This window comes from Phacochoerus africanus, chromosome 2, assembly GCF_016906955.1.
Source record: "Phacochoerus africanus isolate WHEZ1 chromosome 2, ROS_Pafr_v1, whole genome shotgun sequence".
Taxonomy (NCBI): domain Eukaryota; kingdom Metazoa; phylum Chordata; class Mammalia; order Artiodactyla; family Suidae; genus Phacochoerus; species Phacochoerus africanus.
Genome location: NC_062545.1, coordinates 131,562,063 through 131,575,898, shown reverse-complemented (window position 1 = coordinate 131,575,898; position 13,836 = coordinate 131,562,063). Strand labels below are relative to the sequence as shown.

The following is a 13,836-nucleotide window of genomic DNA, read 5'->3' as shown; positions in this document are numbered from 1 at the left end:
TTTGTTTTTTTGGTCTACAGCTTCAGCATATCGAAGTTCTGGGCCAGGGATCAAATCCGAGCTATGGATTCAACCTATACCACAACTGTCATACACATCTTCTTTATTCATTCACCTGTTGATGGACACTTAGGTTGTTTTCATATCTTGGTTATTGTGAATAATGCTTCCATGAACATAGGGGTGCATGTGTCTTTTTGAATTAGTGTTTTTGTTTTCTTTGGAAAAAAGCCAAGAAGTGGAATTCTTGGTGATTACTGTGGGTTCTGTCTTTAATTTTGTGAGGAACCTCCCTACTGTTTTCCTTAGTGGCTCCACCAATTTACCTATCCACCATCAGTGCCTTAGGGTACCTTTTTCTCCATATTCTTACAGCTGTTGTTATCTGTTGTCTTTTTTGGCAGTAGCCATTTTGACAGGTGTGAGTTGATTGCTCATTGTGGTTTTGATTTGCATTTCCCTGAGGATGAGTGATGTTGAGCATCTTTTCATGTTCCTGTTACCCATTTTGTATGTCTTTGGAAAAATGTCTGTTTAGGTCTTCTGCCCATTTCATAATCAGATTGCTTTTTTTGTTTGTTTGTTTTTGTTTTTGTCTTTTTGCCATTTCTTGGGCCACTCCCACGGCATATGGAGGTTCCCAGGCTAGGGGTCCAATCGGAGCTGTAGCCTACGCCAGAGCCACAGCAATGCAGGTTCCGAGCCGCTTCTGTGACCTATACCACAGCTCACGGCAACGCCGGATCTTCAACCCACTGAGCAAGGGCGGGGATCGAACCCGCAACCTCATGGTTCCTAGTCGGATTCGTTAACCACTGCGCCAGAACGGGAACTCCTGCTTTTTTTTCTTGTGTTGTGTTAAATGAAATTGTATATATTGTGGATATTAACCATTGATTAGATAATTGATTACAAATGTCTTCTCTCATTTAGTAGGTGGCCTTTTCATTTTTTGATGGTTTTCTTTGCTCTGCAAAAGCTTTTTTTTTGTGGTTGCTCACTTGTCATGGGGAAGTTCCCAGGCTAGGATTTGGACCTGTTCCATATAAGTGACTTGAGCCACAGCAGTGACAACTGTTGATCACTGCTAGATCCTTTAACTGCTAGGCCACCAGGAAACTGAAAGCTTTTTCTTTAAATTGAAGTATAGTTGATTTTCAATGTCATGTTAGTTTCAAGGGTACATTACAGTGATTGATGTATTGATACATATGTGTGCATATGATCTCTATATATTTATATCTATATACATATGTGTTATATATATTTATTTTTGTTTTTTATTTGATTATTCTAGGAGTCAGATCCAAAAAGATACTGCTATGATTTATGACACCGTGTTCTGCCTTTGTTTTCCTCTAGGAATTTTACAGTATCTGGCGTTACATTTAGATCTTCAGTCCATTTTGAGCTTATTTTTATTTTTATTTATTTAATTAAATTTTTTTTTTGTCTTTTGTCTTTTTCGGGCTGCACCTGAAGCATATGGACGTTCCCAGGCTAGGGGTCTAATTGGAGCTATAGCTGCTGGCCTTCGCCATAGCTGCAGCAATGCCAGATCTGTGCCAGATCTGAGCCGCATCTGTGACCTACACCACAGCAATGCCGGATCTCTAACCCACTGAGCCAGGCCAGGGATCAAACCTGTAATGGCATTGTTCCTAGTCGGATTCCTTTCTGCTGTGCCATGATGGGAACTCCCATGTTGAGCTTGTTTTTACATATGGTGTTAGAGAACATTGTGGTTTCATTCTTTCACATGTAGTTGTCCAGTTTGCCCAGCACCGTTTATTAAAGAGACTTTTTTCTCCATTGCATATTCTTGCCTCCTTTGTCATAGATTAATTGACCATAGGTGTGTGGGTGTAAAATCTTTTTTTTCAGTTTGATGTAGTCCCATTTGTCTGTTTTTGCTTTTGTTTTCCTTAGCTGAGGAGAGACATCCAAAAAATATTGCTAAAACTGTTGTCAGAGTGTTTACTGCCTTTGTTTTTTCTTCTAGGAGTTTCACGATTTCAGGTCTTAACTTTAAGTCTTTAATCCATTTTGAATTTATGTTTGCATTTGTGTGAGAAAGTGGTCCAGTTTGATTATTTTGCATGTGTGGTTTTTCTAACACAATTTATTGAAGAGGCTTTTGTTTCCCCATTGTATATTCTTGCCTCCTGTTTTGTAGATTAAAATATGCATATAAGTGTGGATTCATTTCTAGATTCTCTATTCCGTTCCGTTGATCTGTGTGACAGTTTTGTGCAAGTACAATATTGTTTTGATGACTGTAGCTTCATAGTATATTTTTAAATCAGGAATATAATACTTCCAGCTTTTGTCTTCTTACTCAAGATGGTTTTGGCTCTTTGGAGTCTTTTGGGTTTCTATACAAAAGTTTAGGGTATTCTAGTTCTGTTGAAAATGCTATTGGTATTTGAAAGGAATTGAGTTACTGAGTTGAGTCTATAGATTACCTTGGATGGTACAGTCATTTTAACAATATTAATTCTTCTTCTTCTTCTTCTTCTTCTTTTTTTTTGCTTTTTAGGATTGCACCTGCGGCATATGGAAGTTTCCAGGCCAGGGGTTGAATTGGAGATGCTGCAGCTGCTGGCCTGTGCCACAGGAGCATGGGATCCGAGCTGCATCTCCGATCTACACCACAGCTCTTGGCAATGCCAGATCCTTAACCAGCTGAGCCAGGCCATGAATTGAACCCCGTCTTCATGGATACTAGTCGGGTTTGTTACCCCTGAGCCACAGTGGGAACTCCAAAAATACTAACTCTTCTAGTCCATGAGTACCGTATATCTTTTCATCCGTTGGTGTTGTTTTCAGTTATTTTCATTACTGTCTTATAATTTTCTGAGTCGAGGTCTTTTTCCTCCTTAGTGAGATTTATTCCTAGGTATCCATTTCCTTTTGATGCAGTTGTAGAGGGGATTGATTTCTTAGTTTCTCTTTCTGATAACTTGTTAGTGTATATGCAACAGATTTCTGTATTTTAATTTTGTATCCTGCAACTTTACAAAATCGTATGTTCTAATCGGTTTTTGGTGACATTTTTAGCATTTTCTTTATATAGTAGTGTGTCAGCTGCAAACAGTGACAGTTTTATTTCTTCCTTTTAGATTTGGGTTTTGGGGAGCTCCTCTTGTGGCTCAGTGGTAACAGACCTGACTAGTATCCATGAGGATTCGAGTTTAATCTCAGGCCTCGTTCAGTGGGTTAAGGATCCAGTGTTACCTTGAGCAGGTGGCTTGGGATCCCATGTTGTGGCTGTGGTGTAGGTGTGCAGCTGTAGCTCTGATTTGACCCATAGCCTGAGAACTTCCATATGCTTCAGGTGTGCCCTAAAAAGCAAAAAATAAAAATAAAAAAAAAATAAAATAAATTTGAATTCCTTTTATTTCTTTTTCTTGTCTGGTTTCTGGCTAGAATTTCTAATATTATGTTGAATAAAAGTGGTGACAGTGGGCATCTTGTTCCTGATTTTAGAAAACTATCATTAAGTGCGAATCTCAGTTGCTTGATAGAGAATGACATTTATGTATAAATAAACATAAAAGCTGAGAGAACAGGGAAAGGGGAAAGAGACAGCTTGTTTCACTTTTAAAAACAGGTAAAGGGATACTGGATAGTGGTGATGGCAAAACTATCAATTTAGTAAAAATTGAGTTATTTAAAATGAGTGGGTTTTTATTTATTTTTTGTTTTTTTATTTTTTGGCTGCACCTGTGGCATGTGGAAGTTTCCAGCTAGGGATCAAACCTGCATCACAGCACTGACTCGAGCCACAGTGGTGACAATGCTGGACCTTTAATCTGTTGCACCACCAGGAAACTCCAAAATGGGTGGATTTTATGGTGTATAACTTATACAGTAACACCATTAAAAAACCTAGCAAGTAAAGAAATAGCTGTTTTCTTCATTTAAGTGAATTTTTTTTTTGCGGGGGAGGTCTTTTAAGGGTTGCACCTTTGGTGTATGGAAGTTCTCAGGCTAGAGGTCTAATAAGAGCTGCAGCTGCTGGCCTACACCACAGCAGTGCTGGGTCCTTAACCCACTGAGTGGGGCCAGGGATCTAATCCCTGTCCTCATAGATACTGTTTGGGTCTGTTTCCCCTGAGCCACAGTGGGAACTCCCTAAGTGAATTTTTTGAAAGGTGAAGTCATTTTAGCTTTAACATTTAAATATAGTCCATCTTGGCTTATTTTTTTGTCTGGTCTGAAGTTGGGTGTTAGGACTTATATTTTTCCATGCAGATATCTGTATGCTCTAGCGTCGTTTTGAAAAGGCTTTATTTTTACTTTTCCATTAAAATTTTTACTTTTCCAAGTGCCTTGGAAAACCAGGTGACTGTATTTATGGTTGGGACTTTTTTTGGACTAATTTTTATCCATTTTTTTGGTCCGTTCTTTTGCCAATACTACATGGTCTTTTTAGACTCGCATCTGTGGCCTATGGAAGTTTCCAGGCTATGGATTGAATCCGAGCTGTAGTTACTGGCCTAATGCCACAGCAACAGCAATGCTGGATCTGAGCTGCATTTATGACCTACACCACAGCTCACAGCAGTGCTGGATCCTTAACCCACTGAGTGAGGCCAGGGATTGAACCCAAGTCCTCATGATACTAGTTGGGTTTGTTAACTGCTGAGCCATGACGGGATCTCCCCATATGGTCTTGATGACACTAGATAAAATAAATATATGAATTTGGTAGTGTAAGCCTCCAGTGTCTGATAGTACATAGAAATACAGTTGGTTTTTGTTTCTGGATCTCATGACCTTGGTGAATTCACTTATTATTATGTAGTGTTTAGGATTTTTTATATACGTAATTATGTTATCTGTGAACAAAGTTAGTTTTACTTCTTCCTTTCCAGTCTTTATTACTAGTCTTTCTTTTTGTTGCCTTGTCACACTATTTGGACTTCCAGTGCTATGTTGATAGTAAATTTTGAGGAATGGTCATTTGAATCTCCTGATCCTAGAAAAAAAATTGTTCATCCTTTCTTTCTTTTTTCTTTTCTTGTTTTTTAGGGCTACATGCAAGGCATGTGGAAGTTACCAGATTAGGGGTCAAATCGGAGCTGAAGCTGCCAGTTTATGCCACAGCCACAGCAATGCAGGATCTGAGCTGCATCTGCAACCTACACCACAGCTCATGGCAACCCTGGATCCCTGACTCACTGAGCAAGGACTGATTGAACTTGCATCCTGATGGATACTAGTCAGATTTATTTCTGCTGTGCCACAATGGGAATTCCTGTTCATTATTTCTTATTGGGTGTTATCATTTGTAATGCCCTGTATTACGTTGAGAACTTTCCTTTCAGTCCTAATTTTCTAAGTGTTGTTAACAATGAGTATTGAAAATTTTTTTTGGTTCTGCCTGTGGCTCATGGAAGTTCTGGGCCAGGGATCAAGCCTGCGCCATAGCAGCAACCTGAGCTGCTGCAGTGATACCACCAGATTCTTAACCTGCTGTGCTATATCAGAACTCTTGAGTACTGAATTTTATCAAGTGATTTTTTTTTTTTTTTAAGTGGGTGCTCTTGTGGCATATGCAAGTTCCTGGGCCAGAGATTGAATCCAAGCCACAGCTGTGACCTACACCACTATAGCTGCAGCAACATACTGTGCCAGACCAAGGGTGGAATCCTTACCTTTGGAGGTTCCCAGGCTTGGGGTCGAATCAGAGCTGTAGCCCCTGACCTACATCAGAGCCACAGCAACTCGGGTTCTGAGCCACATCTGCAACCTACACCACAGCTCATGGTAACGCCGGATCCTTAACCCACTGAGCAAGGCCAGGGATCAAACCCACAACTCGTGATTCCTAGTCAGATTTGCTAACCACTGAGCCATGATGGGAACTCCTGCAGTCGGATTCTTAACCGACTGTGCCACAGCAGGAACTCCTGTTTATGGCAATTTTTAATTGTAATGGTCTTTTTTTTTTTTTTTTTTTTGTCTTTTAGGGCCACACCCGGTGCATATAGAGGTTTCCAGCCTAGGGGTCCAGTTGGAACTATAACTGCAGGCCTACGCCACAGCCACAGCAACTTGGGATCCAAGCCACATCTGTGACCTATACCACAGCTCATGGCAACGCTGGATCCTTAACACACTGAGTGAGGCCAGAGATTGAACCTGCATCCTCATGGATCCTAGTCACGTTCACTAACCGCTGAGCCACGATGGGAACTCCAGTTTTTAATTGTAATGGACATGTGTTTATTGGCAATTGCTGATTAGTGTGTAGATTTCTAGAGTTTGCTTTTAGATCAGTGCCAGCTGACTTTCAAAATTGAGTTCATTTGAAGACCACTATTAGAAAAATAAGCGCTATATCTGGTTTTTTGATTTAGTGATGAGAGTTACTTGTTAAAACTTTACCCTTTATTTTATATAGTTTTTCATGAGAAATTGACGGAATATGTGAAAGTGTGATGTCGAAAAAACAGCTTTTGAGAATATTATATTATACAGAGTATTTTTTGATGAATGGCTCTTGAAATTTGATGTGTTTTTATTTGGCTTCCAGCAATTTTTTTTTTCTTTCTCCATCTTGAGTCTTATTTATGGATAGTTAAGTCATTTTTAATGCTGCTTCCCCTGTTTCTCCAGTCTTGTTACCAACAGTTTTGAAGATGGCTCCCATGTAACATCACCATTAAACCCAAATGGAAACTTCAATGTTGTCATTAAAGAAGAGCCTCTAGATGACTATGAATATGAACCTGGTGAGTGTTCAGAAGGGGTCACTGTGAAACAGGAAGAGACAGATGAGGAAACAGATGTATACTCAAACAGTGATGATGATCCTATACTAGAGAAACAGCTGAAGAGGCACAATAAAGTTGATAACATAGAAGCTGACCATCTCTCTTCTAAATGGCTACCAAGTAGCCCATCAGGTGTTGCTAAAGCTAAAATGTTCAAATTAGATGCTGGAAAGATGCCAGTAGTCTATCTGGAGCCCTGTGCTGTCACCAAAAGCACAGTGAAGATTTCTGAGCTCCCTGATAACATGCTTTCCACATCTCGAAAGGATAGATCTTCTGTGTTGACAGAATTAGACTATTTGCCTACATACATTGAAAATTCTAATGAGACTGGCTTCTGCCTAGGCAAGGAATCAGAAAATGGTCTTAGAAGACATTCACCAGATCTCAGAGTGGTACAAAAATATTCCTCACTTAAAGAACCTCAATGGAAATACTCTGATACATCTGACAACACAGAAAAAATACTTGATGGTTCAAAGAGTTCAGCTGGGGACTCATTTGTAGGAAAAGAGGACTTGGGCAGAAAGAGAACAACTGTGCTTAAGATTTCAGCTGCCTCCAAGAACGCAAATGCTAATCAGAATGCCCCTCCAAATGGCCCTGGGAAAAGAGGAAGGCCACGAAAGTTGAAACTCTCCAAGGCAGGACGACCACCTAAAAACACAGGAAAATCTTTACCTTCTACAAAGAACACATCTGTGGGCCCTGGAAGTACCTTTCCAGATGTGAAACCTGATCTGGAAGATGTAGACGGTGTTCTCTTTGTTTCCTTTGAATCGAAGGTGAGACTTGATTTTTTTTTTTCTGCTTTCTTTTTAAGATGGCCAAGTAGTCATCTTTGAATTGTACACTGGCTGATAACTTAGAATGTTGTTCCTGTGAATGCTGCATCCATTACATGAGGTTTTGTGTGTGAGGAAGGGAGTACCTCCAGAATATTGGGTTAATAGTCATCTCTTAAGTTTGTTTGAACGGACTTAAAAAATTGTCTGCTTTGATCTCAGTTATGATTTTTACACTGTGTTTAGCTGGAATTAAAAAAAATCTTTGGCTTTTACTGAAATTTTCATTATCATTTTATGGACTGTGAAAAGGCATAAGTACATGAAAAGTTTATTCACTCTTTAGGGACATCCATCCCCTGATTTTTATCAACAATAGCAGAATGTCATTGGAGAGCACAGCAGTCTATTAATCCTGTCATAATGATAGTTGCTTTGTTTACTCCAACTCTTCTACATTATTTTTCTTTTAGATTTTTATAGAAGCCTAATCTTTCTTTTTTTTCTCTTTACAGCCACACCTATGGCATGTAGAAGTTCCTGGGCCATACTGCAGCTGCAGCGTGTGCCACAGCCATGGCAACACCAGATCTTTTACTCACTGAGTGAGGCTAGGGATCGAACCTGCATCCTCAGAGAGTCAGTATCAGTGACTCTGCTGAACTACAGTGGGAACTCCTAGAAACCTAATCTTTCTCAATCAGCTACATGGAGGTTGAATTCTCTCTGCATAGTCTTTTCCTCCCTCTTTGTTAATTGCTGAGTAAGCTGTCATAGGTTCTAAAAAATCAGTATACAAATTGATAAATTAGCATAAATATAGTTTTATGTCAGTTAACTAAGTATATTCAAATTTTTTGCCTCCCCCAACCCTGGTATTAAAGTGATGCTGATGTGGAATATTTAGAAAATAGTAAAAAGTAGCAAAATGAAAAAAATGCTCCTTTCTTACTTTTAAACCTTTAGAAGTGATATGGCCTACTTTTTTTTTTTTAAAATAGGAAGCTCTAGACATTCATGCAGTTGATGGAACAACAGAAGAGTCCTCTAGTCTTCAGGCATCAACCATAAATGACCCAGGTATTATATAATAGTATTAAAAAGGAGATATGTTGAGGGCTTGGCTTTAGAAGTGAAAGATGCAATATATATTCTTCTGTAGTATATAGTAGCTTATTTTATCATTGTTTGTTTTTTGAGTAGGCTGTAGAGCAAGAATTTCCCAGTTGGAAAAGGAATTGATAGAAGATTTGAAAGCCTTACGGCACAAGCAGGTGATACATCCGAGTCTTCAAGAAGGTAATACTCTCTAAAAAAGTATACAAGCCAATTTTATTTTTTCTTTTAAAGGCCGCACCTGCAGCATATGGCGGTTCCCAGGCTAGGAGTCGAATTGGAGCTGCAGCTGACAACCTACACCACAGCCACAGCAACACAGGATCTGAGCTGTGTCTTTGACCTACACCACAGCTCACAGCAATGCCACATCTTTTAACCCACTGAGCAAAGCCAGGGATGAACCTTCGTCCTCATGGATACCAGTTGGATTCATTTCCATTGCGCCACAGTGGGAACGCCTACAAGCCAATTTTTTTTTTTTTTTTTTGGTCTTTTTGCCTTTTCTAGGGCGGCTCCTGTGGCATATGGAGGTTCCCAGGCTAGGAGTCGAATCGGAGCTGTAGCCACCGGCCTACGCCAGAGCCACAGCAATGCGGGATCTAAGCCGCGTCTGTGACTTACACCACAGCTCACGGCAATGCCAGATCCTTAACCCTCTGAGTAAGGCCAGGGATCGTACCTGCAACCTCATGGTTCCTAGTTGGATTTGTTAACCACTGCGCCATGACGGGAACTCCTGTAAGCCAATTTTTAATTCTCTTCTCTCCTTCCCCTCTTTTTCTCCTCTCCTCTCCCTTGCCTTTGCTCCTTTCCCCATCCTTGATTTTATTTCTCTCAGCACCTCTCTCAGCTTGAATTTTTCACTTCTCTCTGTAGATGATTCTTTCCATAACCTAAAAATGTCTAGGCCTTTTTTATCCTAAGAAAAACCTTTCCAATTCTGAATATAATGTTTATGTTACGTTGTAACAATTTAATTCCCATATTTGTTTTCATGTCTTAGTTCTAGAATTAAATATATTCAGTTCTTCCTGCTTGTCTTTTTGCCCTTTTGACTTTTTTTTTCCTTTTTGGCTAAGGTTTGAGTTTTTTCCTTCCCTTATAGATGTTTTAGTCAAATTTATAGTTTTTTCCCTTTGTGTAATGGGCATTCAAAGTCAAATGCTTGTGGATACTAATAGGTAACTGAATTTGCAGGAGGGGTTGGACTCTGATGGGCTGGTGCATAGATTCTACATCTAAAGGAAGTAGATCAGTGGATTGTTGTAAGAGAATGTAGACCTAGTGTTCTCCGATGTTGCCATTGGGCTGTAGAAGTTGAGGTCGGTATTTTTTTGTTTTTTTGTTTGTTTTTGGCCTCCCTGAGGCATGTGAAGTTCCTGGGCCAGGAATTAGATCCTAGGCACAGTTTGCACCTACAGCTGATTCAACAATGGTTCCTTAACCCATTGTGCAGGGCTGGGGCTCGAACCTGTGTCCCAGTGCTCCAGAGACACCACAGATCCCATTGCACCACACCAGGAACTCCAACATCACAGTTTTAAGTGGTGGCAGTTGGTATAGTTTTTTGGGTGAAAAAGTGTGTGAGCCATTGTTTTCACCTGCTATACGGCTTGTGTATTTGGTATCGTCATGTTCATATTTTTACTTCATCCTCACATTGTTAAAATTAATTCAACTGCATTCTTATATAGTTTTATTTTTTTTAAGTGTTAAATCTGTAATCTATGGCAGTTTTCATAATGTATGAGGTAGAGACCTAGTTTGGAGTTTTTTCTCTATTTTATTTTGACAGCTGTCTCCCCCACTTCCCCAACTTTTGCTTCTTAAGACTTGCAGAATTAAAAAAAAAAAGTTAGTTTAGCTAAATCTTTGTGGTAACTGAATGGTGCCCATCCCAGTGAAAGTATTCATTCAGGTCCTTTCTAAAAATTGATGCTTGAAATAATTTGTTAAATTTCAGTTCAGTAATGTCATATTTCTTTGCCTTTCTATCAACTGTAGAGTTACATTATTCTTTAGAAAATAAGCACTTAGAAATCTGAAAAGCTTTTTGAACTAGTTCGAAATGGTGGAAGAAACATTGACCAAGTGCAAGAAAACAAGTTTTTTGGTATTGTTGAAAGTTTTGTTACTAAAATAAAGTAAGATTCTTTCAGTTATCTGTTTATATTTTTGTCTTTCTAGGGCTGCACTCACACATATGCAGGTTCCCAGGCTAGGGGTCAAATTGGAGCTGTAGCCACTGGCCTACGCCACAGCCACAGCAATGCCAGATCTGAGCTGCATCTATGACCTACACCACAGCTCACGGTAACGCTGGATCCTTAACCCATTGAACGAGGCCAGGGATTGAACCTGTGTCCTCATGGATACTAGTCAGATTTGTTTCTGCTGAGCCATGATGGGAACTCCTAAAATAACATTCTTAATTTTCTTTTCTACAGTATATTTTTGTCTCCTGTAAATCTTTGTTATATCCAAATTGGTTTATTTTCTAAGTTTGTCAATCTGAAATTATCATGTTTTTGATCTTTAAAGGTATTTTTATAAGAGCATTTCTGCTTCATTGCTACCAAGTCAATTCTGTGTCTTTTTTTTTTTTTTTTTTCCCCTCCAGTGACACCTATTGCATGTGGAAGTTCCTGGGCCAGGGATCAAACCCATGCCACAGCTGTAATCAGAGCCATAGCAGTGATAATGCCAGATCCTTAACCTGCTGAGCCATGCGGGAACTCCTCCTTCATTTTTATTCATTTATATCAGTGTGGGCTCCTGTCAGTTTTATTTATTTATTTATTTTTTTGTCTTTTTGCTATTTCTTTGGGCCGCTTCCGCTGCATATGGAGGTTCCCAGGCTAGGGGTCGAATTGGAGCTGTAGCCCCCGGCCTACACCAGAGCCACAGCAACGGAGGATCCAAGCCGCGTCTGCAACCTACACCACAGCTCACGGCAACGCCGGATTGTTAACCCACTGAGCAAGGGCAGGGACCGAACCCGCAACCTCATGGTTCCTAGTCGGATTTGTTAACCACTGCACCACAACGGGAACTCCAACTCCTGTCAGTTTTAATGTTGAATACTTTTATGACAGTATTCCCAGAGTACTCTGTCTCTTCCTTTTTAGTTACTTAAAAAAATATTCCAAATGTAGAATTAAGTCAATGGTTAGCTAGAGTTTTTCTCATACATTTAATTACATTTTCTGTTCTGTATTGGCTAGTTTACAAATGTTTATTCATCTTGAATGTATTTTTGTGGATATCTCATATTTAAGTGGATTTAACTAGAGGCAAGCTTTTTTTTTTTTTCTTTTTGCTGCAGTTTATCGCTTTAGGTGACTCTGCCTTTGAACCTAGAGATTATCTGTTTTCATTTTGATCTTTATGGGTCTTTTTTTTATATTAGATGTCCTAGAAAATCTCTCGGCCACAAAGTGTTGAAGTACAAAAGATCTAAATTGTGCTGTATTTATATATTATCTATTGTTGCTTAACAAATTAGCACAAGCTTAGTACCTTAAAATGAAACATTTATTGTCTCAAAGTTTCTGTAGGGCAGGTGTTTTAGCACTGCTTAACTCAGTTTTTTTCTTACAAGGCTCCAGTCAAAATGTCAGGCCTGGTTTCCCATCGAAGGAAACCTTCCAGTTTCTCCCAGGTTGTTTTTTGACAGAATTCTTATCCTTGTAGCTCTAGAAGGATGGGTGATATATTCAACTCTTATATTATCACGTACACATAATCATGTACATCCCATCCTTTTTGCCACATTCCATCCATCAAAAGCAAATCACAGGACCCATCCACACTTAAGACCAAGAAGGGAGAGGACTGTACAAATATGTAATACCCAGGACGAGAGGATCTTGAGGCCACCTTGAAGCTGGCCTTAAAGGCCACTTTCAGATTTTTTTCATCATTTTTGCTGTCCACTTTTTCTTTATCTCTATTTTATCTCTACTGTGTTCTGCCCCACAACCAAAGATTTTTAGAAAACCATCATAGCCTTGTAAATTAACTATACTTTAATAAAACTAAAAAAAAAAAAAAAATCCCATTTACAATCAGAAAAAAGTTATGATTTTTGGTCCTTTTTCCTTGTAGTGGGCTTAAAATTGAATTCAGTGGATCCAGCAATGAGCATTGATCTTAAATACTTGGGAGTACAGCTACCTTTGGCTCCAGCCACTAGTTTTCCTTTCTGGAACCTTACAGGAACCAACCCTGCCTCTCCTGGTAAGTGCATGGCATTTGTAAGGTCAAAGAAATTTGTAATAAAAATAAAATTTTACTATTGCTAGAGATGTTTAGGGTATTCTAACATAGATCTTTTATTCAGTGGTGAGTCTTAACAATGATTTATATGTTTTAGATGAAATCTTAGTAATTAATTAGATATTCAATATTGGCTTGCTAGAATGTTGATCATTTTTTTCTTTTATAGATGCTGGATTTCCCTTTGTTTCTAGGACAGGGAAGACCAATGACTTCACCAAGATTAAGGGCTGGAGGGGAAAGTTTCATGGTGCTTCTGCATCTAGGAATGAAGGTAATCAGCTTTTAAAATTTTTAAAAATATTTTGAAACATGTGGCCAAAGTCTTTTCTTGAAAGTAAGCCTTGGTTGTTTTTCTTTAGTTCTTCCCATGCTTTAAAATAAACTGAAAATAATTATCTTGCCTATTTCTTTTCATTTTCTGTCTCCCATAGTCCCCATCCTAGGGTTCAGTTCCTAACCAAATCCAATCCTTGCAGCCTTTCCAAACCACATTTCCTTTCTGTTTCCGCAGTTATAGAAAGCATCATTCTCAAGCATTATTCCAGAACTCTACACTTCAGAGCTATGTAATGATTCCCAATAGCATTGTATAGTACTTCAAAATAAACTTATAAATGCAATATAAAAGTCTAAATTTTGACTGTATGCCTGTTGGTTTCCTTTCTTAGTGCTTTTCCTTTCCTACTACACTTGTTTGCAGTTTACAGTCTGACAAGATAAATTTACCATCTGTCCAATATAGTTTTCCTCTCTCTCTCTCTCTTTTTTTTTTTTTTTGTCTTTTTAGGGCTGCATCAATAGCACATGACGGTTCCCAGGCTAGGGGTCGAATCAGAGCTGCAGCTGTTGGCCTACACCACAACCAC

At 39.0% G+C, this 13,836-nt stretch overlaps 1 protein-coding gene across 22 annotated transcripts in view; it reads left to right on the top strand.

Annotated features, from left to right (window-relative positions):
- Positions 1-13,836, top strand: part of MGA (MAX dimerization protein MGA) — a 175,299-nt gene that overhangs the window by 99,494 nt on the left and 61,969 nt on the right. For 20 of the 22 annotated variants that reach the window (XM_047766623.1, XM_047766630.1, XM_047766629.1 and 17 more), the window contains exons 3-7: positions 6,628-7,570; positions 8,572-8,650; positions 8,774-8,869; positions 12,797-12,928; positions 13,137-13,241. In XM_047766623.1, the coding sequence (XP_047622579.1) occupies positions 6,628-7,570; positions 8,572-8,650; positions 8,774-8,869; positions 12,797-12,928; positions 13,137-13,241 (1,355 nt within the window). Of the gene's footprint in view, positions 1-6,627; positions 7,571-8,571; positions 8,651-8,773; positions 8,870-12,796; positions 12,929-13,136; positions 13,242-13,481; positions 13,558-13,836 lie in introns of those variants that run through there. The other 2 variants (XM_047766631.1, XM_047766645.1) reach the window with 2 other exon arrangements.